The sequence below is a fragment of the Podarcis tiliguerta genome (assembly GCF_965153285.1).
Source record: "Podarcis tiliguerta genome assembly, chromosome: 17".
NCBI classification, from domain to species: Eukaryota; Metazoa; Chordata; class Lepidosauria; order Squamata; family Lacertidae; genus Podarcis; species Podarcis tiliguerta.
This window is the reverse complement of record NC_139550.1, coordinates 30,472,402-30,497,035: the sequence shown is the minus strand read 5'-3', so window position 1 is coordinate 30,497,035 and position 24,634 is coordinate 30,472,402. Positions and strand designations below refer to the sequence as shown.

Here is a 24,634-nt window from a genome sequence, read left to right as displayed (position 1 = left end):
AGTGGCACCTGCCCTGTGGAACACCCTCCCACCAATGTCAAAGAGAAAAATAACTACCAAACTTTTAGAAGAATCTGAAGGCAGCCCTGTTTAGGGAAGCTTTTAATCTTTAATTGGTTATTGTATTTTAGTGTTTTGTTGGAAGCCACCCAGAGTGGCTGGGGAAACCCAGCCAGATGGGCGGGGTATAAATAATAAATTATTGTTATTGTTGTTGTTATTATTATTATTATTATTATTATTATTACTACTACTACACAAAAAAAAAAAAAATCTGGAGTGGAGACCCTAAGACGGTTGGATGACGCCTTATATACCTCCTCCCGGCAACTCCTGCAGCCAGACTGGTGCCAAATGTATTGCTCTGCTTTCCTTTGGACTGGGGGCGGCGGTCTTGTCTGGGCAGCCCAAGACCTCCAGACACATTGCCCAGCCTTGCACCCCTTAGAGGTCACTTCAGTGCTTTTAACACAGCGGTTTGGCTTCACCCGCAGAGGCACACTCCATTGTCTCTCAAGACAGATGAATGCCACCTCCTACAAAAGTGGCCTCCCTCTTCCCCCATGTGAACTTTCTGCATGAAGTCACCTGGGGTGGAGATGATGTTTGTTGGCAGGGATCTCATGGGGCCTTCCTATCCCAGGAGCTCTTGAGATGTGGTGGCAACCTCCTAGCTCAGGCTTCTTCAAACTTGTCCCTCCAGCTGTTTTTGGAATACAACTTCCATGATCCTTAGCTAGCAGGACCAGTGGTCAGGGATGATGGGAACTGTAGTCCCCAAACATCTGGAGGGCCGAGTTTGAGGAAGCCTGTCCTAGCTGACCCTGCTCCTGCTGGTGCATTGTTGCCCAGCAGCTTTGACACTCAAAGGAGTGCGAGAGAGGGGGTCATTGCGGACTGTGCATCCTCTGGTCCCAATTCTCCCCTTGCCAGTGGGCCCCTTTGCAGGCTCAGAATTTCCAGGCCCCTTCATACATTACAAGAGCCAAGAGACGGACCCGAAAGAATAAACCAAAATCTATAAAGCTGGGGCCCTGAATCCTCTCTGTGCTTTGGGATTTTAAAAGCTGGCAAGTTTGCATTGATTCCAGCTCACTGGCTTTACCCGAAGGTTGGTGTTCTCAAGTTCCTCTGATCAGCAAATGGTGTCTGATAAGCAGGAATTGGTGTCCACAGTGATTGGATTTCTTTGCCAGAGGGTATTTCGGATTCCTTCTGCTTTTGCACAAAAAGAAGAGAAAAATAGCTTTATGACTTCATCCCAGTGTCAGTGTATGGCTGGGCAAGGGAAATTCCTTTCTCTAGCCCAGGGGTCAAGACCCTCAGGCTTTGTGTCCAGTCGTTTGTTAGGGCTTTTTAGGCCACAGTCATCACCAGACTTGATTGGATGCTTTTGCCTAGCTAGAGTGTGTTCTTGTAACTGTGATTGTGCTTCTCATTTCCTGTATGGAGAAGGGCAGGGTAGAGATCGGTGTGATGTGCAGAGAAACCTCTGACTTTCGTACGGCTAGAATTCAGCTCTTGCTTCACTGGTGAGCGTTCCATCCAGAGTATTGCCTCAGGAGGGAAGGCAGCCCTTGGGCCAGAAGAAGTTTCCCCAACCCTCCTCAAATTCAAAGTGCTGGTTTGGGCCTATGAAGCCTTAAATGGCTCAGGACTGCAATACCTCAAGGACCACCTCTTTCCATAGGAACCTACCCGGACCCTGAGATCATCTTCTGAGGCCCTCCTTTCTGTGCCTCCTCCACAAGAGGTCCAGAGGGTGGCAACATGAGAACAGGGCCTTCTCTGCAGTGGCTCCCCGTCTGTGGAATGCTCTCCTCAGGGAAGTTTGCCTGGCACCTTCATTATACACCTTTAGGCGCCCGGCAAAAACATTCCTTTTTAATCAGGCCTTTGGTTGACCTGATCAACATCCTATGCTCTTTTAAAATGCGGCTCTTTTTTAGGGGGGTGTTATTGAGTTATTGTTTTTATTTTATGTAGTGTGATCTTTTCTGCGAACCACCCTGAGACCTCTGGATATAGGGCAGTATATAAATTCAATCAACAAACAAACAAGAAACAAATCATTATAGACCTTTAGGCGCCCAGCAAAAATGTTCCAGGTATAGGGCATGGTGACCCACAGAAGCCAAGTGAAAGGCTCTGGCATGTGGATATTAGGACATGAGAGCTGCTGTTCCGGGCAAGAACTTACAGAACGAGTAACCCCGAGCTAAGCGCTTGTGAACTCACTTCGCCTCTGCTTTGTTTTGCACATTCAGCAGGCTGTGCGGGAGAATCAACAAACAAGGTTCTTTGTCTTCCAACACACACCATCTTTCATCTTCCAACACACAACCCAGCAGTAGCAGGGTTTGCTTGTTCCCGCCGGAGAGAGAGAGAGGGGTGTGTGTTGGCTGCACTCCCAAACGCACTTACTAGAGAGTAAGCGCCACTGAACAGAGTAGGACTGACTTCTGAGTAAACATGCCCTGTTGGCGATGTCGCTGAAGAGGCCAGGTTGACGCAGCCAGGAGTTCTCTGGAAGGATAACTTCCTGAATTGTGTCAACAGCCCCGGAGGCTCCCATTTCCTCATCTTCCTTCTTGCTCCCTGCCCTGCTTCAGGAGCATGGCGAGCCACTGGATGTTTGAGAAAACAAAGCCATGGCCATAGGGGTCCCTGTACATCTTTTGGCTTTTTGCTGTCTGGGTATGGGATGTGTGTGTGTGTGTGTGTGTGCCTGTGTCTCGCGGATGACTCTGGGGTTGCGGCACTCATCTTGCTTTACTGACCAACGGAGCCGATGTTTGTCTGCAGACAGTTTTTCCCGGTCATGTGGCCAGCATGACTAAGCCACTTCTTGCAAAACCAGATCAGCGCACGGAAACGCCGTTTACCTTCCCGCCGGAGCAGTACCTATTTATCTACTTGCACTTTGACGTGATTTTGAACTGCTAGTTTGGCAGGAGCTGGGACCGAACAACGGGAGCTCACCCCGTCGCGGGGATTCGAACCATCGACCTTCCAATCGGCAAGCCCTAGGCTCAGTGGTTTATTGAAACATCCTTAAAATATCAATGACTTCCCTTCTTTGCTTTCCATTTTGCATACCATAAAACCCTGCATATTGTGCATAAACCAAACTGTTCAGTACTCCATTTTGACATCCATCCAAACTTATTTACACTGTTGAATTTGTCTTAATGCTTTCAACGTTTTCACAACCCTCCCCCCAATATATTCAATATACATTTTCCAATCTTAGGCTATGGGGTTCTAATCTGCAGTCAATCGCCGGGCAAAGAAAACAAAACAGCAAAGCTTGATTGTTCCTGAGTCTCGCTCTCGGTGGACTTTTGCCTTTAGCAGAACTGATTGGACGAGCTCCACCCTCGCCCATCCCAGATGAAAAGAGGATGACTGGATAAATGGTTGTGTTTGGCTTCCTCCCAGCACCTCTTAGCTGCCTCTCTGCCTGGCCCTCTGCCAAGTCAGACATTAACACGCTCACTGCAATCCATCAGTCCTTGCCGGTTCCAGGCTTCCTCTTGTTTGTGCCTACAGGGCAGCTGGTGTGTTTGCTCCATTGTTTTCCAAAATGGGTTTCCAGCGACTTGCCAGATGTGGGTCCTTCTGCCAGGGGTGTGTCCTGTGCCTGCCCCATTGAAGTGAGCAGGATTTGTAACGTTCTAAGCCACAGTAAGGCTCCGCAGCCTTTTAGTATCCCCCCAACTATTCCTTGAAGCAGTTTGCCTGAGTCTTTGGTTTATTCTTTATCTCTTAGCATGACTGTCCCCTGAACTGGAAGGAGAGGTAAGCGCTGCCAGTGGATGGGCCTGTTTTCCCCCCTGGCTTTATTTAATTTAATCCTGGTTATTTCTCACCAGGTTCCCCCATGCCCTATCCGGGCTAATTTTGCCTCCTGGCTAACTGTCAGACTTGGGTGCTGCTGGAAAACCAAGTTGCTTCTCCCAGCCTTCTCCACATCATCACTTTCCCCTAGGGAGAGGGTGGGAACGGGGTATATCTTTGTGTTGTCCCACCCAAATCTGAGTCTCTGATCGGGCGAAAAAGGAGGGAGTGGTGTACTCTGCTGCTTCCTGGCCAGAACCAATAGATTTCAAAGGGCAGGGTGAATGCTTTCTTATTTCACTTCAAATTGAGTTCATTCACTGCATCTCTATACTGACCACAAGCCATGTGTGGAAGTCTGCCACGATCTTGGGGAGGCAACTTTTCTTTTATTAATATATATATTTAAATTAAATTTAGAATATTAATTTAAGCAACCTTAAATTATATCAATGATTGCCCTTTGTCTCTTTCCAGGGTTCATTTTGCATATCTTAAATCCCTGCATATTTTACTTAAACTATACCATTCAGTATTCCATTTTTACCGTATTTTTCCGTGTATAAGCCCCCTTTTGGGAGGACTCCAAATAAAGAAAATGCACTATCTGTATATAGGACGACCCCTGATTTTAAACTTCAAAAATTTAGGAACAAATATAGTCTTCTACACAGAAAAATACGGTACATCCATCCAAACTTGTTTACACTGTTGAATTTATCTTAATGCTGCCAACGTTTTCAAGTGTACACAATTCCCCCCCCCCCATATATTCAATAAACATTTTCCAGTCTTCTTTAAATGTATGTTCTTCTTGTTCTCTTATTCTGTATGTTAGGTCCGGAAGCTGCGCATATTCCATCAGTTTAAGTTGCCATTTTTCTTTAGTTGGGACCTCGCTCGTTTTCCATTTTTGGACTAACAAAACACGGGCCGCAGTAGTGGCATACATACATAAACAACCTTTTTTGACACCTGCGAATAAGGAGATAACTTCTCTGCACTCGTTAGCATGGGTGTGCGTCCGCTGTCCAGAAAGAACTTATTGCATCCTGTTTTATACCACTTGTGTTTTTTGCCCATTGCCTGTTTAATCCTGCAATATTACTTTATACTACCAGTCAGCGGTAACTGGGTGGTGCCTCAGTCCTCTGCATTGTATGAGCACCCACTGTTTTCAGTACGGCTTCCCCCTAGCCAAGCGTTCGTAAGCTTGCAGTCTAAATAGCAGTGGCCACATCAATGCTGAGTTAGATTTGTGTTGCTTTGACTATGTGGGTGGGGCACCATCGCGAATTCTGAAAAAATGAGCTGCTGCCTCTTGTCTGGCCCTCCGTGCCTGCGCTGAGCAAGTCCCAACAAACACGTGAAGGCAAGTTTGAGGAGTCCCCATTCCTTAATGGTTCTGCTTCCTAGAATATGATTGCGGGTGGTTCATGCACTACAATAGTAATTGTCTCCCACTTGGTGACGTGGTCTATGGAAGCTGCATATTCATGCTTTGAGCTTCCGGCAGAAGCTGGGCTCTGTATGAAACCCCTGTTTAGCACTGCCAGCTGAGGATGTTGTTTTCCTGTTGCCTCATCTGAGCAATGTGGTTTAACCCTTGGCTATTCCCGTGTCTTTCTGCTGCCTGAGGCTAGCACAGCTACACTCCTTAGAGTTTCTGTCCACCTCCTCTGTCTCTTTCTGAGGCTGGCTCCAAAGGAGAAAAGAGGTTTCTGTGTGTCTTGGAGCAGGAGCAATCTGCCGATGCTGCAATCCCTGGGCATGAAGCAACTGCGCCTTGGGCTCTCACTATTGTGAAACATGCCAGAAGGAGAACATGACCCTGCTCTTGCACCGGGAAGCCGGCTAAAGACACAGTGCGCGACTTCTGTTGGCTGGCCTGTTGATCAGGGAAGAGGAGCAAGAATGGACCCATCCTGAAAGTTCAGCTTTAATGCAAAATCTGCTGGGGGGTGGGCAAGTTCCCCACAAGTTGTGGTCAGGGTAGCTGCCTGAGGAGGTTCTCTTGCAGGTTGGCTGCCTTGTCGAATACCAGCATTTGTTGTTTGTTTGCCTCCACCTCACAGGACAGGTAAGTGCTTTGTGTGTGCGCGCATGCATGTGCGCATCATGTTTCCCCAGAGTGGGAAAGCAGGGTTCTTGTGTGACTGCTGACGAAGGCACACTCGGTGACTATTGATCTCCAGATTCTTGCGGGTCAGTGGGCACATGGTTTTGGCTCCCACTGTGCAGCCCTCGCCACCTTGTCTTGTCTTTGTGGCTCTGTGCATTGTCTTATGTGGAGTCTTCTTCTTTGGCGATCGCTTGTAGCCTAGTAAGAGTGTCTTCCATAAACACAGTTTTAACAGTGAGTCTATAAGTGATCGTGGAGGCCAGTTCTGGATCCACATGTCCTTCCACAGTGGGGACATGGGTTTCCGGGCAGGAGTTGATCACAGTGAGGGTTTGCCAAGCATGCCTTCCTCTTAGCACATTTCTCCCTTTCGTCCTGAGTTCGAGTGTCTTGATAGCCCATGACACCTTTGGTAAAGGCTGTTCTCCAACTGGAGCGGTCACAGGCCAGTGTTTTGCAGGCCAGTTGTCAGTGTCTATATACTACATGTTTTTTAGCTTTGCCTCAAGAGAGTCTTTAAACCTCTTTTGTTGACCACCAGCATTACGCTTTTCCATTTTTAAGTTCGGAATAGAGTAGTTGCTTTGGAAGACGATATACGTATATAGGTGGCCACTGGGGTTACCTGAACATTCAGGTGCAAATGGCAAATCCGACCTTCATTGAGAAGGGCTTTAATACATTTGGAAAGGGATTAGGTTTCATCTTGTTCATCTTTGTCTGGTCCAAACCTACCGCCAAATAGTTCAAAATTTCTCCTGCCTCTTGGAGGTCAGAAGTTGGAAGCAAGAGAGTGGGTGCCCAGTGTCAATCGTACGCATCATTTTTGGGGGGATGGGAGTTGCCTTTCCAGCCACATCTGGAGGTCTGTAGGGTCCCAGAATTGAAAGTAGACCGGGGCGGGAACACTGGCATTCCTGATGCCGTGAGTTACCACCCGACATCAGCCCCAGCCATCATGGCCAATGGCTAAGGATGATGGAGGTTCAAGCCCGCAGCTCCTTTATCCCAACGTAGGGATTGAAAAGCACAGGAGCCGAGATGAAATCTTGTTGCTCCCTCTAGCCCCCCCAGCAGCTTTGGAGCAGAGCAGCAGCCTTTCGGCATCAGCTTCTGGAATCTACACTCTGGGTACCTTCGGAGCCTCTTCAAAATGGTAGACCCCAGCCCCATACCTGAGGTCATTGGGATCAAAAGCCACCAAGAGGTCCAGGAGTATCCTGCTTTTCGCCTGTTTTGTCATTGCATATACCGGTTGTTGTTGTTGTTAGACCTAATACAGGCATTTACATTAAGCATTTTGAGTGGCAAGTTTTTATTTATACTTTTCAATTTTATACAATTTAATTAGTTTTACAATCAATTTAACATTTCAAAGTTTGACTTCCTTCCCCCTCTTTCTGCAGTTCCTTAAATTAATTTTTAAATATCTTCTGCATATCCAAATTCATTTAATTTGCTCATTTATTCATCTGTTTTAAATATATACTCTTATAAAACTGCAGGTTGTTACAATAATCCTGCCAATGTTCTTATCTGTTTACAATTTATCTGTAAATACTCAATAAACTATTTCCATTTTTTAGTAAAAAGCTTGTTATCTTGACTTCTTATTGTTCCAGTAAGTTTCATCATTTCCACATATTGCCTAAGTTTCTGTATCCATTCTTCCTTTACTGGGACTTCTGCTTCTTTCCACTTTGGGGCAAGTAGCATTCTTGCTGCTGTAGTAGCATACGTAAATAAATTTCTGTACAATTTAGGTAGTTTTGTCCATAAAAATACCAAAAGAAAGACTTCTGGGTTGTTGTTTTTTAAAATAAAACTTATCCTTTTCAATTCATTGTATATCATTTCCCAGGAAATGGGAAATTGAGTGGCAAGGACTCTGTTTGGTCATGTTGCTAGTGTGAAAGGAATGAGATGCTGGTGACAATAGAAATTTTAAAAATGTGAAATGGGGTTTCAGTTTTGAGAGGCCTCTCTTCCCAGTTCTTCCTCCTCAGTAGCCCCAGAATGGGAAGGAAGGGATCTGTCTTTCATAATAATAATTTATTATTTATACCCCGCCCATCTGGCTGGGCTTCCCCAGCCACTCCGGGCAGCTTCCAACAAAATATTAAAATACAGTAATGCATCAAACATTAAAAGCTTCCCTAAACAGGACTGCCTTCAGATGTCTTTTTAAAGTCTGGTAGTTGTTGTTCTCTTTGACATCTGGTGGGAGGGCATTCCACAGGGCAGGTGCCACTACTGAGAAGGCCCTCTGCCTGGTTCCCTGTAACTTTTCTTCTTGCAGTGAGGGAACCGCCAGAAGGCCCTCGCCAGAAGGCACCTCAGTGCCCAGGCAGAACGATGGGGTGGAGACACTCCTTCAGGTATACTGGACCGAGGCCATTTACAGCTTTAAAGGTCAGCACCAACACTTTGAATTGTGCTTGGAAACATATTGGGAGCCAATATAGGTCTTTCAGGACCAGTGTTATATGGTCTCGGCGGCCGCTCCCAGTCACCAATCAAGCTACCGCATTCTGGATTAGTTGTAGTTTCTGAGTCACCTTCAAACGTAGCCTCACATAAAGCACATGCCAATAGTCCAAGTGGGAGATAACTAGAGCATGCACCACTCTGGTGAGACAGTCTGCGGGCAGGTAGGGTCCCAACCTGCGTACCAGATGGAGCTGATAAACAGCTGTCCTGGACACAGAATTACCTGGGCCTCCATGGACAGTTGTGAGTCCAAAAAGACTCCCAGGCTGCGCACCTGGTCCTTCAGGGGCACAGTTACCCCATTCAGGACCAGGGAGTCCTCCACACCCGCCCACCTCCGGTCTCCCAAAAACAGTACAGTGGTGCCTCGCAAGACGAAATTAATTCGTTCCGCGAGTTTTTTCGTTGAGCGAGTTTCTTCGTCTTGCGAAGCACCACTGCAGTTAAACACTAACAACAATGGGGAGGAGCAGGACAGATGCCGCAGCTGGTACCTCGGACTCACCCGCACATTGTGGCCACCGCGCGACACGGCTGCTGGAGGGCGGCGGGGGTCAGGAGCGCGACTCTGGCTGCAACGCTGGCTGCTGGCTGCAACGCTGGCTGAGGGGAGTGGGCAGCGGCACGAGGCAGCCGGAAGGTCGGCCGTCAGCCGGAAGGTCGGAGGGAGCTGGAGGAGTTGTCAGCCGGAAGGTGGGAGGGAGCCGGAGGAGCGGGGAAGCAAGCGTGCAGTGACCGTCGCCATGACAGGAGAGGCAGGGCCGTTTCGTCTAGCGAAGCAAGCCCTTAGAAAAATCCATCTTGCGAAGCACCTCAAAAAACGAAAAACCCTTTCGTCTAGCGAGTTTTTCGTCTTCCGAGGCATTCGTCTTGCGGGGTACCACTGTACTTCCGTCTTGTCAGGATTCAACCTCAGTCTGTTAGCAGCCATTCATCCTCCAACCGCCTCCAGACACTCTGACTTCCTTCACCTGCTGCCCACACTCCTCTCCTCTCCTGAGCGATGGACCTGATTCTCCTCAGGCCAGACCTTCCCTGCCTAAATAATGCCTGGCAGGCAGTTCTCCCTCCGCCTCTCTTGCTTTGTTATTAATTTTGAGGCATCTGGAGCTCCCCTTTCCAGCTGCTGCATCCCTGTCATTTGGAGAGCTCCTCCGGCTCCCTCGAGCGCTGGCCCAGATAGCACTGCAAATGGTCCTGTGGCAAAGTTTGGCTTTCCTTTACTCACACACCTGCTGGCTGGTTTGAGGGCGGAGGATCCCAGGCAGTGGGTGATAATTAAATAAATGTGCCAAAAAGAATTTGGGACTTGTGGAGACAGAACTACAGTGATGCCTCGCAAGACGAAATTAATTCGTTCTGCGAGTTTTTTCGTTCTGCAAGTTTTTTCGTCTTGCGAAGCACCGCTGTGTATTGACGGTTTCCCGTAGGAATGCATTGGCGGCTTTAAAAAAAAAGGCGCAAGACGTTTCGTCTTGCGAAGCAAGCCCATAGGGAAATCCGTCTTGCGAAGCAACTCAGAAAACGAAAAACTCTTTCGTCTTCCGAGGCATTCGTCTTGCGAGGTACCACTGTACCTAAATTGTACAGTAATACCTCTGTGAACATCCACCTTGTCTAGCGTCCATTCCGGCGAATGTCCGCAGCAAACCCGGAAGTACCAGAATGGGTTACTTCCAGGTTTGCCACATGCACAGAAGCGCTAAATCGCACTCTGCACGTGTGCGCAGACGCGGCACTCCGTAATGGATGCCGGCTGCAAAACAAGGTACGACTGTATAGAAATTTATTTATGTACAGTGGTGTCTCGCAAGACGAAATTAATTCGTTCTGCGAGTTTTTTCGTTTACGACTTTTTTCGTCTTGCGAAGCACCACTGTGTATTGACGGTTTCCCATAGGAATGCATTGGCGGTTTTTAAAAAAAGGCGCAAGACGTTTCATCTTGCGAAGCAAGCCCATAGGGAAATCTGTCTTGTGAAGCAACTCAGAAAACGGAAAACTCTTTCATCTTGCGAGTTTTTCGTCTTCCGAGGCATTCGTCTTGCGAGGTACCACTGTATGTTACTGCAGTGACAAGAATTCTACTTGCCCCAAAGTGGAAAGAAGCAGAAGTCCCGGCAAAGGAAGAATGGATACAAAAACTCGTGGAATATGCAGAAATGGCGGAACTTACCGGAAGAATACGAAATCAAGATAACAAACTTTTTGTAAAAGAATGGAAATGCTTTCTTGACTATCTACAGATAAATTGCAAACAGATAAGAACATTGGCAGGATTAATGTAACAACCTGCAGTTTTATATGAGTATATATTTGCAATAGATAAATAAGCAGAAGGCATTTAAAAAATAAATTTAAGGAACTGTAGAAAAGGGGGGGAGGAAGTGAAATTTTGAAATGTTAAATTGATTGTAAAACTAATGAAATGTATAAATTTGAAAAATATAAATAAAAAAACTTTTTTAAAAAAGATAAATGTGTGAGCGGAACAACTTCTACCCGTGCCACAGGACTCTTTCTCCAAACCCTGCCCCCCTGTTACGTGCTGAACCCATCAGTGGCGTAGCGTGGGGGGTGCAGGGGGGGCCGGACGCACCGGACGCAACATCTGGGGGGGGCGCCCGCACTCGCAGCTCTCTGCCCCTACCTGGCTCACTCACTCTCTCTCACTGCAGTGCTGGCTGTGTGAATCCGATCCGAGCTGCCGGGTCGCCGCCCACTGTGGAGGGGAGGGTGGCAGGCGTGCGGTGCGGTGCGGTGCGGAGAGAGAGCGAGGGACTATCTGGGGGAGGGACAGTGCAGCGGGGGGGGGGGCGCAAATTACTTGCCTTGCCCCGGGTCGCCGCCCACTGTGGAGGGGAGGGTGCCAGGCGTGCGGTGCGGTGCGGTGCGGAGAGAGAGCGAGGGACTATCTGGGAGAGGGACAGTGCAGCGGGGGGGGGGGGCGCAAATTACTTGCCTTGCCCCGGGTGCTGACAACCCACGCTACGCCACTGGAACCCATATCTTCTCCAGAGAGATTTGGGGGAGCACAGGAGATGGAAGGATCAGGGGAAAGTCTCGTAGTACAAGCAGAAGTTTTTCCACTTGTGCAAATGCTTCTTGGTGCTATGTTGAACAAAGCCCAATGTTTCATAAAGAACAAATATGTTTGTAAATGATATTTCAATACTTCTTTGGCAAGGCTTGCTAGCAGGTTCATCATGCTCCCTATGAAACCATTCTTCTTTTAACGTAGAAAAACGACTCATCTTTCTCTGGTCTAACGTTGGAGGTTGTGAAACCAATTTGTTTACATATGTGTCGCCCATCGTGGCCCGCAGGCTAGACAGAATATTGGCGACCTAAAATCAAGCCATATCCTTCTCTTGAAAGATCCCAGCCTACAAGTTTGTAAAATAATGTCTTGGATGAATGAGGGTGTACAGAGGCTGTTGTCACCTGTCATTTTGGGGCCCTGAGTTCAAGTGAAGCCAGCAGTAGCAATGTTTTGACCACTTGCCCTGTGCTGAGCATCAGGACCCTGATCCAACCTGCTCTGGCAGGCTCTTACTCCCTGGAAAACCATAGCGGTGCCTGCTGTGGAACCACCACTATTGACAGGCCCACCTCGAATCCTCTCCCACTAACCGTACAAGACTTCAAGCCCAGTTACATGAAAAACACACGTTTTATATTGTCCTGGGTGCTATATAAAATTTCTCTCTTGTATGCAGGGTCCTTAATGCACTGGGCCTGGAAGCGACATCGATAGCCGTCATGGGGCAGAGTGAATCAGAGCCACAGGAGGAGCAAGAGGTAACGCCAAGAACGGGCTAGAGCTGTTCTGCTTTCCCACCTGCAATTCGCCCATCCATCCCTTTTGCAGCTTTCCTTTATCCCTGTTAAGTTTCTGTTGCCGTGTAGAGAAACTCTTTGCTTCTCGACTGAGACGTTATTTTTGCTTGTTGGTTGGCTCTGTTCTTTTGAAGGCCTTGGGAATTAATGGGACCCTAGTTAATGAATGAATTAATTAATGAATGAATTAATGGGACGCTGGTGGCGCTGTGGGTTAAACTACAGAGCCTAGGGCTTGCCAATCAGAAGGTAGGCGGTTCGAATCCCCACGACGGGGTGAACTCCCGTTGCTCGGTCCCTGCTCCTGCCAACCTAGCAGTTCGAAAGCATGAAGTGCAAGTAGATAAATAGGTACCACTCTGGCAGGAAGGTAAACGGCGTTTCCGTGCGCTGCTCTGGTTCGCCAGAAGCGACTTAGTCATGCTGGCCACATGACCTGGAAGCTGTACGCCAGCTCCCTCGGCCAGTAAAGCAAGATGAGTGCCGCAACCCCCAGGGTCGTCCGTAACTGGACCTAACGGTCAGGGATCCCTTTACCTTTTAGTTGCTGTCAATGGAGCGTTTCTTGTGGGAGCTGAATGGAAACTTAGGGGTGACTGCTTGAAACATAATCATTTTTATATAATAATTTTTATTAGTTTTCAATTACAGTCCAATAATAGCCTCATTATAACAATGCCAAATTATAATACAATTACTAATACCAATCATTCAAATACCAAATTATATAATTTAGATGGCCCCCCACGTGCTAGAATTGATGGTGTGATGATTTTCTTTATTTCTGCGTTCCAAAATCTTATTAATTTCAATTACATTCCAGTCAAAATAACAATTCCATATACAGCAACTGCAATATTAAGAACATATTTTTGTTCACACATTAAATGATTTCTGAAGCTACAAGTGAGGCACTCAAACTATATCCTTGAAACACCCGCCACAACCTGGCCTATACCCGCTGCCCAGGAAGCCCTCTAATCTCTTTCCCCCTCCTCTGCGTTGGAGTCCTCCATCCTTGATCCTGCCCTTCGGTGTCTGCTGTGTTCTCTCCCACTGCAGGATGCAACCCTGACCGCTGTACTTTCCAACGTCAAGCTCTTTGTGGCAGATCAGCTGCAGGCCAGCATGGTGAGTAGAAAGAGGACAGAGAACACTTTTGGGGGTCTGCCTCGGGGAGGTATGCGATGGGTGCTGCCACCTGCAGCACACCTGTACAAAACCGCCCCTTAGCAGAGACACCAGGAAAGCTAGGTCTGTGCTTTCCTGCTGCCCAGGACAGACACCTCTTTGCACGGGTGTCAAACTAAGTGGGGAGGGACACGCACTGCTAGAGGATGGGTTGTGTAATTCTGAGGAAAGGGATCTGTTTCTTCAGTCCTTCGGAAAGCAGATTCCGGGCTTCACCTCCCCACCTTATAAGGTAGATGTGGGAACTGTCACCATATTTGCTCTTGCACGACGAAAGCAAAGTGCCATGCCTTTGTTTGCTTGTTTTATCTTGCTTCTCTGAGCAAGTTGGTGACCCAACCATTAACGCCAAATCGAAGTCCAATATAAAAGCAACCAATAAAAAATATCTCAAGAGTAGGCCACTTGAAGCACCTCAGAAAACAGCCCTGGAATAAGCCAGATTTTATTTTTTTATGTATATATATATATATAATTTTAATATTATATATATATATATATATAATAAAATTATAAAAATATATAATTTTATAATTTTTATTTGATTTTACGTATATAAAATTATAGCAATACAACCAGGCACATCAACGGTTGAGAGATTCCTCTGAATCTCTGCCCTTCCCACCTTCCCCTCCATGGATCCCATTATCAAACCTTCTCTACTGCATCTTTTTCAATAGTCCATCTTTGGTAAAACTCCGCTGTCTCCATAGTTCTTACTACATTACAAGTGTTATTGCAACCCTGCTAGTGTTTTCATCTGCTTACAGTGGTCTCCAAGATAAGGAATAAGACATATTTAAACACACTTCAATCAGCAACCTCTGTCACTGAGAATTCAAAGCCTGTTGAAGCAGTAGAGTCTTGGGTACCTTCCTACAAAGCAGGAAGAGAAGGAGATCTCTGAATGGGGGGCGTCCCACAGTGTTGGCTTGCTAAACACACAGCAGCTAGATTCTGGGTGCCGAGACGGGCGCCAGAGGCTTGTTTTGTTGCATTTACCAGCAGCGTCAAGAAAACAGACTCGCCTTGTTGGAGGCTAAAATTATGCCCATTTAGTCACAAAATTATTATCCTGCTATTGCATTTTAAAGGCAGTAAAGAGGTTTGGACCGGTGAGCTTCGCGGTCCGTGTGGCTTCCTAAGTCCAATCGCATTCTGGCTCTCCAGGGCAGGTGGATGTTAAAAGCAATTATCTCACACACCCAAACCCACCTCACCTGTAAATTCCAGTGATGGGCAAACCCCTGGGGCCACACCCACGACAGATAATTGACAGCTGCCTGTTCAAGGTTGGAATCTTCTATGCATCGGCCCAGAACAGTATAGCCTCTTGGGCTGTGTCTCTGCACAAAGGAACGAGGCTGCCCCGAGTGACTCCCACAGTACAGTGAATCAATGGCTGGGCACAGAATGCCAGCCTGCCACCTTTCCAGCAGGCCATAACCCACATGCCAACTGGGCGCTAACCCTTCCCCACAGGTGCTGGGAGTCATGATAGGAGTCGGTCTCTCCGTGCTGCTTGTTGCCGCCTTGATCCTGGTGCTGATCCGCCGGTTCCGCCTTCAGAGTAAGTTCCTTGGGGCTGTGGGAAGTGGGCATGCTGTGCCAGTGGGCAGCTTTTTTGCCAAGGCGGGGCCAGGCCTGCTGACCTGACCTGATCTTTGGTCTCCTCCTTCTTCCCTTCCCTGCAGAGGTCCAGGCCCAGGAACAACCCAAATATCGCTTTCGCAAGCGGGACAAAGTGTTGTTCTACGGGAGGAAGATAATGCGCAAGGTAAATGGAGGAAAGGGACAGGACCCACACTGTGTGTGTGTGTGTGTGGCATGGGATGGTTGTGCTGGAGTGATCGAATGTGACTTCTTTGAGATGAATTGGTTGACTTGGGAATGGGGAATGGGGAATTATGCGGCATCTCAGTCACCGTGACCCTTCTGCTATTGCTTATAATTTTTATTAAATTTTCTTAATTATTAAAATTATAGCATCTAGATCAAGGGAAGTAATAGTGCCACTGTATTCTGCTCTGGTCAGACCTCACCTGGAGTACTGTGTCCAGTTCTGGGCACCACAGTTCAAGAAGGACACTGACAAACTGGAACGTGTCCAGAGGAGGGCAACCAAAATGGTCAAAGGCCTGGAAACGATGCCTTATGGGGAACGGCTAAGGGAGCTGGGCATGTTTAGCCTGGAGAAGAGGAGGTTAAGGGGTGATATGATAGCCATGTTCAAATATATAAAAGGATGTCACATAGAGGAGGGAGAAAGGTTGTTTTCTGCTGCTCCAGAGAAGCGGACACGGAGCAATGGATCCAAACTACAAGAAAGAAGATTCCACCTAAACATTAGGAAGAACTTCCTGACAGTAAGAGCTGTTCGACAGTGGAATTTGCTGCCAAGGAGTGTGGTGGAGTCTCCTTCTTTGGAGGTTTTTAAGCAGAGGCTTGACAACCATATGTCAGGAGTGCTCTGATGGTGTTTCCTGGTTGGCAGGGGGTTGGACTCGATGGCCCCTGTTGTCTCTTCCAACTCTATGATTCTATGATTCTGTTTTCCCATTTAAAGTACAGTCCCACCTTGGATCCTGAACGCCTTGCGAGTCAAACGTTTTGGCTCTCGAATGCCGCAGACCTGGAAGAGAGTGTCCCGGTTTGCGAACTTTCTCTGGAACACAAACGTCCAACGGGGCTTCCGATTGGCTGCAGGAGCTTCCTGCGGCCAATCAGAAGCCGTGCCTTGGTTTCCGAATGTTTTGGAAGTCAATTGAACTTTAGGAACAGATTCCATTTGACTTCCGAGCTACGACTGTACTCATTTTTACATCCCTAAAATGTCAGTGACTTCCCTTCTTCTCTTTCCATGGTTCATTTTACATATCATAAGTTCCTGCATATTTTACAGAAACGATACAATTCATTATTCCATTATTACATCCATCATAACTTATTTACACAGCTGAATTTATCTTAATGCTGCCAGTGTTTTCAACTGTACACAGTTATTTCCCATCTATTCAGTAAACATTTTCCAATCTTCTCTAAACTCCTGTTCTTCTTGTTTTCTTATTCTATATGTTAAGTCTGCAAGCTGCGCGTACTCTGTCAACTTAAGCTGCCACTCTTCTTTGGTTGGGACCTCGCTCATTTTCCATTTTGGGGCTAACAAAACTCGTGCCGCAGTAGTGGCATACATAAGTCACCCTTTCTGACACCTGGGAATTTCAATCTGCTTATTCAGGAAAATATCTTGGACAGTCAAGGCTTTGGCAGGTGTGGGAGCAGGGACTGCTGAGGGTGTTTGTGTGGCTGGGCCAGGATCAGTCCCTTCCTGTTGATATTCGTCATGTGGTTCCCAAGATACCTGCCCAGGGGGAGAAGCTGATATGCAAAGCATGGCTCCTGGGAGCGTAACCTGCAGCCTCTGTTGAGGTGCCTTGATCCTGGCTAGTAAATGTGTGTAACAAAAGACCAGCAGCAGGTATATAGGGCTGGGTGGCTGCAGGGTTCCTCCTTCCACTTACCACATTTCCTTTCTTGCCAGGTTTCTCAATCCACTTCCTCTCTGGTCGACACCACCATGTCTGCTTCCCGTCCGCGCATGAAGAAGAAGCTCAAGATGTTGAACATTGCCAAAAAGTGAGTCGGTCAGGCTAGAGCAGAAAGCATGCACAGGGAAACGAAGGGCCATATTTAGGCAAAGTCTAGCTCAGGCATAGGCAAACTCGGCCCTCCAGATGTTTTGGACTACAGTTCCCATCATCCCTGACCACTGGTCCTGCTAGCTAGGGATCATGGGAGTTGTAGGCCTAAAACATCTGGAGGGCCGAGTTTGCCTATGCCTGGTCTAGCTGCTGCATTCTGGATTAATTGTGGTTTCTGGGTCACCTTCAAAGGTAGCCCCACGTAGAGCGCATTGCAGTAGTCCAAGCGGGAGATAACTAGAGCCTACACCACTCTGGCAAGGCAGTCTGCGAGCAGATAGGTAACCTGCACAAAGACACAAATTGGGTCCTTCTTTGGACATGCCTCTGTATCCCTTCAAGTTCTGCATCTTTGCTCCCTTCACCTGTGAGGACTAGAAACTTGGAGCGAGAGAGAGAGAGCGCATGCATCATGAGCCTTGAAACTTGCAATGTTGTTTATTCCTAAGTGGGTACAGTGAACTCGGGGCAGTCGAGGAGGATAGCGATATAGAAATGAAACAGAGGACCCGGTGTGAGGGAGGGAGTGAATCCAGTGCCTCTTTCAGGCCTTTAAAACTGTGGAACGCCCTCCCGTCAGATGCCAAGGAAATAAGTAGCTCTCCTATTTTTAAAAGACATCTGAAGGCAGCCCTGTTTAGGGAAGTTTTTAATATTTAATGCTGTATTGTTTTTAACACTCAATTGGGAGCTGCCCAGAGTGGTTGGGGAAACTCAGCCAGATGGGCGGGGTATAAATATAAATTATTATTATTATTATTATTATTATTATTATTATTATTATTATTATTATTATTAAAAACTGGCACATTCCCCCGAAAGCCAAAATGAGCACGGAAGGAAGAGGGGTGTAGTAGTTGTTTATTTGGTTGGGGAATACAGTCATACCTCGGGTTACAGACGCTTCAGGTTGCACGTTTTCGGATTGCGCACTGCGCCAAACCCAGAAGTACTGGAACGGGTTACTTCTGGGTTTCAGCACATGCGCAGAAGCGCCAAATCGCAACCCACGCATGCGCAGACATGGCGCTGCGGGTTGCGAACGCTGCAGGTTGCAAACGTGCCTCCTGAGCGTCCACTGTAGAGGGAAGGAGGGAGTCTCTCTCTTTGTTTGCAAGAACAAGAAGCTGGCTGGTTGGTTGGTTGGTTGGTTGGTTGGCTTCCTTCCATGCCTCTGAGGAACCTCTGCCTTTTTCTGCCTCCGCTCAGGATCCTGCGTATCAAGAAGGAGCTGCCTACCCTTCAGCTGAAGGAGCCGCCCCCCTCCGTCCTGGAGGCCGATCTCACAGAGTTTGACGTAGCCAACTCTCACCTGCCCTCGGAAGTGCTCTACATGCTGAAGAATGTGCGGTATGTGCCGGGGGGTTCAGGTTGTGACCTGGATAGGAGGTCAAGGGGGAAGCCACAGGAAGTACAGTGGTACCTCGGGTTACAGATGCTTTAGGTTACAGACTCTGCTAACCCAGAAATAGTACCTCGGGTTAAGAACTTTGATTCAGGATGAGAACAAAAATCGTGCAGCGGCGGCACAGCGGCAGCGGGAGGCCCCATCAGCTAAAGTGGCGCTTCAGGTTAAGAACAGTTTCAGGTTAAGAACGGACCTCCAGATGGAATTAAGTTCTTAACCCAAGGTACCACTGTACTTGGGCAGCTGGCACTGCCATTGAACAGAGCGTGCCTCTGCTTTGCCACACAGTCAGGATCCTGTTGCCAGGCCACAACCCTTCACCAGAATGTAGGAGGCCAGATGGTGATACAATTAACAAAATTAATAAGAATATGATGGCGGTGGGGAAGGTGATGCTTTTGCATGCATGCTTCAAGCTGGAGAGAGGCCGTTTTTCAGCCTTTGCCAAAACGCTTCCCAACTTGAGGCTGCTGAACAGGCAACTTGGTGTCCTCCTCATATTGTGGACAACTCCCATCAGCCGCAGCCAGCAAGGGATTATGGGAGTTGTAGTCCGAAACATCTGGAGGCCACCATCTTGGCTACCCCAGAAGTAACAGCTACATCTCCAGCTTTCCACTTCCCCTGCATTGTTTTCCTTGGCGTAGATTTGAGCAGTGTCGGTTCCACCCAGCATTTGGGGCAGCCATTTACTAGCTTCTGCCATTCTTCTTCTTGCTGCTTCTGCTGCTCTCAAGAGAATCCAACGAACTGGTTTTTAGAACAGTACACATATATGCCTATCGGGGAAGGGAGGGAATTCAAGCAAATTGGATTGCTGTGCATGGGGAATAACAAGAATTAATGTTCCTAGCAAGTGGCCTTTGTGCACATTCACCACACCTCATAGAGGATGTGCATATAGCCTCACCGTGAAGAGGAAATTGTGCCTGGGGAACAGATTGCTAAATCCTCTCCCCAGCTTCTTGGCTTTGCTGCTACTGCTGCTTTTGCTATCCTTATGGGTTTTGCAGCCAGCCCAAAGCAAATAGCCAACATTGTTACAGTGGTGCCTCGCAAGACGAAATTAATTCGTTCTGCGAGTTTTTTCGTTCTACGAGTTTGGCTTTTCTTTACTCACATACCTGCTGGCTGGTTTGAGGGCGGAGGATCCCAGGCAGTGGGTGATAATTAAATAAATGTGCCCAAAAGAATTTGGAAATTGTGGAGACAGAACTACAGTGGTGCCTCGCAAGACGAAATTAATTCGTTCTGCGAGTTTTTTCGTTCTACGAGTTTTTTCGTCTTGCGAAGCACCGCTGTGTATTGATGGTTTCCCATAGGAATGCATTGGTGGCTTTAAAAAAAAGGCAAGCCCATAGGGAAATCCGTCTTGCGAAGCAACTCAGAAAACGGAAAACTCTTTTGTCTTGCGAATTTTTCATCTTCCGAGGCATTTGTCTTGCGAGGTACCACTGTATTATTATTAGTAGTAGTATATTACCCTATACCTGCAGATCTCAAGTTGGTTCTTAATGCAAAATCACAGTATAAAAACACAAAATATGTAATAAAAACAAAAACAACCCAATAATTCCCCTTGTCCACAACGAATTTTAAAAGGGCATTGGATGTCAAATCAGCCAGAGGCCTAGTTGAAGATGAATGGTTTTGCCTGGTGTCTAAAGGTGTATAATGAAGGCGCCAGGTGAACTTCCCTGGGGAGAGCATTCCACAGACAGGGAGCCACTACAGAAAAGGCCCGTTCTCGTGTTGCCACCCTCTGGACCTCTCATGAAGGAGGCACACGATGAAGGGCCTCAGAAGTTGATCTCAGGGTCCGGGTAGGTTCACGTGGAAAGAGGTGGTCCTTAAGGTATTGTGACCCTGAGCCATGTAAGGCTTTATAGGTCAAAACTGGCACTTTGAATTGGGCCCGGAAACTAACCGGTGACCAGGGCAGTCAGACCAGGATCGGTGTAATATGCTCAAACCGTCTTGCTCCGATGAGCAACTGAATTCTGATGTTTCTGAACTCTCTTCAGGGGCATGGCATGGTGCAAGGAGAGTGTTGTGGTGATGGTTCCCTCTTCCTTCCTCGCAGGGTGCTAGGCCACTTTGAGAAGCCTTTGTTCCTGGAGCTGTGCAAGCACATGACCTTCCAGCAGTGCCAGCAAGGCGAGTACGTTTTCCGCCCAGGTCAGCCTGACACCAGCATCTACGTGGTCCAAGACGGAAAGCTGGAGCTCTTCCTGTCTGAGCAGGTGAGGGCAGCAGGGAGCTCAGTCGGGCAACATCAGGAAACTCCGTGGGGACGATTCCATAGCCGTGTATGGCTATGCGGCTCAGAGGGCAAGAGTTGGGCATGGCCTGGCGATCGTCACAGCAAGGAACGAACAGAGGAGCACAAGACCCATTGGCACAGTTGCATGCAGCTCTCATTTCTTTCAGTGGGGGTTGTGCAGGAAACATTGATTGTGGTTCCTGCAAAGGGTGACGCAGGGAGAGGGGGCCCCTGGTTGGCTCTGAGCGCGGCTAGCCAATTGCAAATCTGTTTGGTTGAAGAAGACAGAGTCCCTACCAAAAAAGAATGACAGATTAGTAAGGTAAAGGGACCCCTGACCATTAGGCCCAGTCGTGGCTGACTCTGGGGTTGCGGTGCTCATCTTGCTTTACTGGCCGAGGGAGCCGGCGTCCAGCTTCCGGGTCATGTGGCCAGCATGACTAAGCCGCTTCTGGCGAACCAGAGCAGCGCACGGAAACGCCGTTTACCTTCCCGCCGGAGCGGTACCTATTTATCTACTTGCACTTTGAGGTGCTTTCGAACTGCTAGGTTGGCAGGAGCAGGGACCGAGCAACGGGAGCTCACCCCGTCGCGGGGATTTGAACCGCCGACCTTCTGATCGGCAAGTCCTAGGCTCTGTAGTTTAGACCACAGCGCCACCCGTGTCCCAATGACAGATTAAGTTGATGGAAAATGCTGAATTGGCAAAATGACCGGAAGAACCAGAAATCGGGAAGACCAACATTTCAATAAGGAATGGGGAACATTTATCGTTTATCTTAAAAACCATTGTAAACAGTTAAAATTGTTAGCATGACTTCAATAACACTTGTACAGTCGTACCTCGGAAGTCGAACGGAATCCGTTCCGGAAGTCCGTTTGACTTCCGAAATGTTCGGAAACCAAGGCGCGGCTTCCGTTTGGTTTCCAATTGCGCAGGCGCACTGGAAACAATAGCGGAAGCCGCACTGGACATTCAGCTTCCCCCAAAACATCCAAAAACCAGAACACTCGCTTCTGGTTTTTGATCGTTTGGGAACCAGCATGTTTGACTCCCAAGGCATTCGGGAGCCGAGGTACGACTGTAGTTTAATGTTGAATTTTGGACAGAATGGAGGTGTAAAAGATTTGGATTATTATAAAAGATGCGGAAGGAAATGATTAACAATAGGACCCACAGAGGGGAGGAGAGAAGTCCAGGAGATTCCTTGGAATCTTGTTATATATTGGACATGTGATTGTAAAACTTTGATTTGAAAACCAAATAAACAATTGTTAAATTTTTTTAAAAATCTCTTTGTTTGATTCAGGATGGGAAAGAGACCCTTGTGAAGGAGGTCTTTCCGGGCGACAGTGTGCACAGCCTCCTCAGCATCCTGGACGTCATCACGGTAGGATCCTTGTCCACCTCAGCCTGTTAGAATCCTAGATACGTGTAATGGTTCTAGGGGTTGCTCGTGCGTAAGTTGCCGCCACTCCTGGCTAGGTTACCTGGTTGAACCCTTTCTGTCTGCACAGCCTCAAGTTTCGTGGCTGCCTCAGTCGCTGGCAGAATCCGTCAGTGGGCGTTTCTTGAACCTCTTCCAGCATAAAAGCTGTTTGACGCCCAGTCTTCTCCTACTCTCCCTGCGCGGAAGTCTTCTGGACAGGGTGGGTGTAGGTAGCGGAGTACCCGTGCCCTCTCCACTGGTCTCCGGCGAGGAGTCCTGGAGCCACCTCTCCGATTCCCCCATCTGCCCCCCTTCTCCACTGGTGTTACGCTGATTTCCTTCCCCAGCGGATGGGCTGCCTCTCTCCCTACTGGGACCCTCTCTGGCATCCCTCTGGAGCCTTCTCTCCGCTTCCAGCTCTGATGGCAGTTCCCTGACAATACGGAAGGGGCCTGTGAAGCCATCTAGTCTGGCCCCTTCCCCCACGCAGCGTCTGCAATGCAGGATGCAACCACAGCATCCCAAGCCTCCAGGGGAGGAGACCCCATCCCTTGCTGAGGCAAGTCTGTTTCCCTGTCAGACAACTCTTGCGGTTACAAAGTATTGCCTCGTCGTCAGCCTAAATCTGCTTCCTTGCCATTTCTACCATGTGGCTCCAGGCTCCACATTCTTCTAGTTGTGGGTTCCAGCCTCATTGCTCCCTCTCCCACCCATGCCGCTCCCTCCCCTGGCTTGCCCCAAGGGATGAGCTAAAGGTGGGAACTGATCCCTAGGCTAGCAGCAGCCAAGGCACCATGATCTCTTCTGTGTCATGGAATTGGTGGAGCAGAAGGATCCAGATCCGTTTAAGTCCGGGGGGGCTGACCCATGGTGCTGCAGCTGTTGCTAGGCTCCACCTCCCATCATCCATGACCATTGGCCGTGCTGGCTAGGGTTGGAGTTGGAGTCCAACAACGCTTGGTGGGGCCTCGCAGGTTCCTCTCTCCCCCACCACTTCCTCGTTTTAAGCTTCTGCCTGTTGATATTTTCACCCCCTCCCGTTGCAAGAATCTCCTGATCAGATGTTTTGAGAAAGGAGGGGGCGGAAACTACTCTGCTCTTCTTCCGCTCCTGCCTGACTACTTGTGTGGGGAGAGTCTTATCTATGTAGTGACTAGATGGCTGAGTGGGATCTGTAAAACTCATGCAAGCCAGTAGTTCTTTATTTTGTAGTGGCTATTAGAAATAAAAGCAGTTATGCTTCACAGCTAGCTTCCGTGTTATTTATACTCTGCTGAGTCTGGTGCTCACAATGCACGGTTGTGAGTCCAACCTGCTTTCCAGGATTGGAGGGTCTCTGAAAGTGCTCCAGTCGCCTAGCCCAGTTGGGGCAGAACCTGTTATTGAGCCCAGTCGCTGACATCGGTTGAAAGGTGTGCTGCCACTGCCTTCTGACAAAAAAGGCATGGTTGTCTAGGAAGATGGGCTTTGGAGTGGCAGGTGTGGGTCAAATCAGGGGCAGCCTCCTGTTGTTCTAAGATTGGTTTCCCAACAGGGTCACCAACGCCCATACCGGACAGTCTCTGCACGGGTAGCTGAGGACTCCACAGTCCTGCGTCTGCCAGTGGAGGCCTTCTCGGCTGTCTTTGAGAAGTACCCTGAGAGCCTGGTCCGGGTGGTGCAGGTGAGTGCCCTGCCCATTGCTTCACTGTCTCCAGAGTGGTCTCTCCCTCTCTGTCCCCCGTCCTTCCCTCCCTTATCTCTCTCTCTCTCTCTCTCTCTCTCTCTCTCTCTCTCTCTCCCCTCTCTCTCTGTCTCTGTCTCCCCTTACTTCTGCGCCTCCACCATCTCTGTTCTCTATTTTCTGGTTGTCAGGGACTGGGCAGAGGAGGGATGGTGGAGACCACCTCCCCAGATTGAGCAGGGAGGAGGAAAAGGAAGACCATTTAGATTTACAACACGGGTTTGCGGGAGGTCGCAGCTCAGAGGCAGATGAGGAGAAAAGCTGAGAAATAATGGAAGAGGAGAAGGAAGAGGAAGAGGCACCAAGGGGGTGACAGCCAACGGACACAGTGTCTTTAGAAAGCATTCCAGATCCTCCAGATCCCAGAACCTGACGAGCCTTGAAAGTAGGAGAGCAAAGAGCTCAAAGACAGAGGGAATGTAGAGGAGACAATGAGAATGATGAATGAGGAAGTGGGAGAGACGGGGTGGAGATTCACTCGGGACAACGCCATTATCCCAGAGGCTGGGTTCTATAGCTTCTCTCTGTAAATACTAATAAAAAGCGGACGGTAAGAAACATTCCCTTGTCTTTGTACGTTCCTGCGCAACCAGCTGGGAGTTGCTGGCAGCAGACTGACACTGGTTC

At 48.3% G+C, this 24,634-nt stretch overlaps 1 protein-coding gene across 9 annotated transcripts in view; it reads left to right on the top strand.

Annotated features, from left to right (window-relative positions):
• Positions 1-24,634, top strand: part of PNPLA6 (patatin like domain 6, lysophospholipase) — a 75,470-nt gene that overhangs the window by 3,808 nt on the left and 47,028 nt on the right. For 5 of the 9 annotated variants that reach the window (XM_083419430.1, XM_083419427.1, XM_083419426.1 and 2 more), the window contains exons 2-10: positions 12,171-12,252; positions 13,354-13,422; positions 14,965-15,052; positions 15,177-15,259; positions 17,024-17,118; positions 18,393-18,533; positions 20,675-20,834; positions 22,165-22,245; positions 23,819-23,947. In XM_083419430.1, coding sequence (XP_083275556.1) covers positions 12,171-12,252; positions 13,354-13,422; positions 14,965-15,052; positions 15,177-15,259; positions 17,024-17,118; positions 18,393-18,533; positions 20,675-20,834; positions 22,165-22,245; positions 23,819-23,947 — 928 coding nt within the window. Of the gene's footprint in view, positions 1-3,780; positions 3,802-5,453; positions 5,921-12,170; positions 12,253-13,353; positions 13,423-14,964; positions 15,053-15,176; positions 15,260-17,023; positions 17,119-18,392; positions 18,534-20,674; positions 20,835-22,164; positions 22,246-23,818; positions 23,948-24,634 lie in introns of those variants that run through there. The other 4 variants (XM_083419429.1, XM_083419433.1, XM_083419431.1 and 1 more) reach the window with 4 other exon arrangements.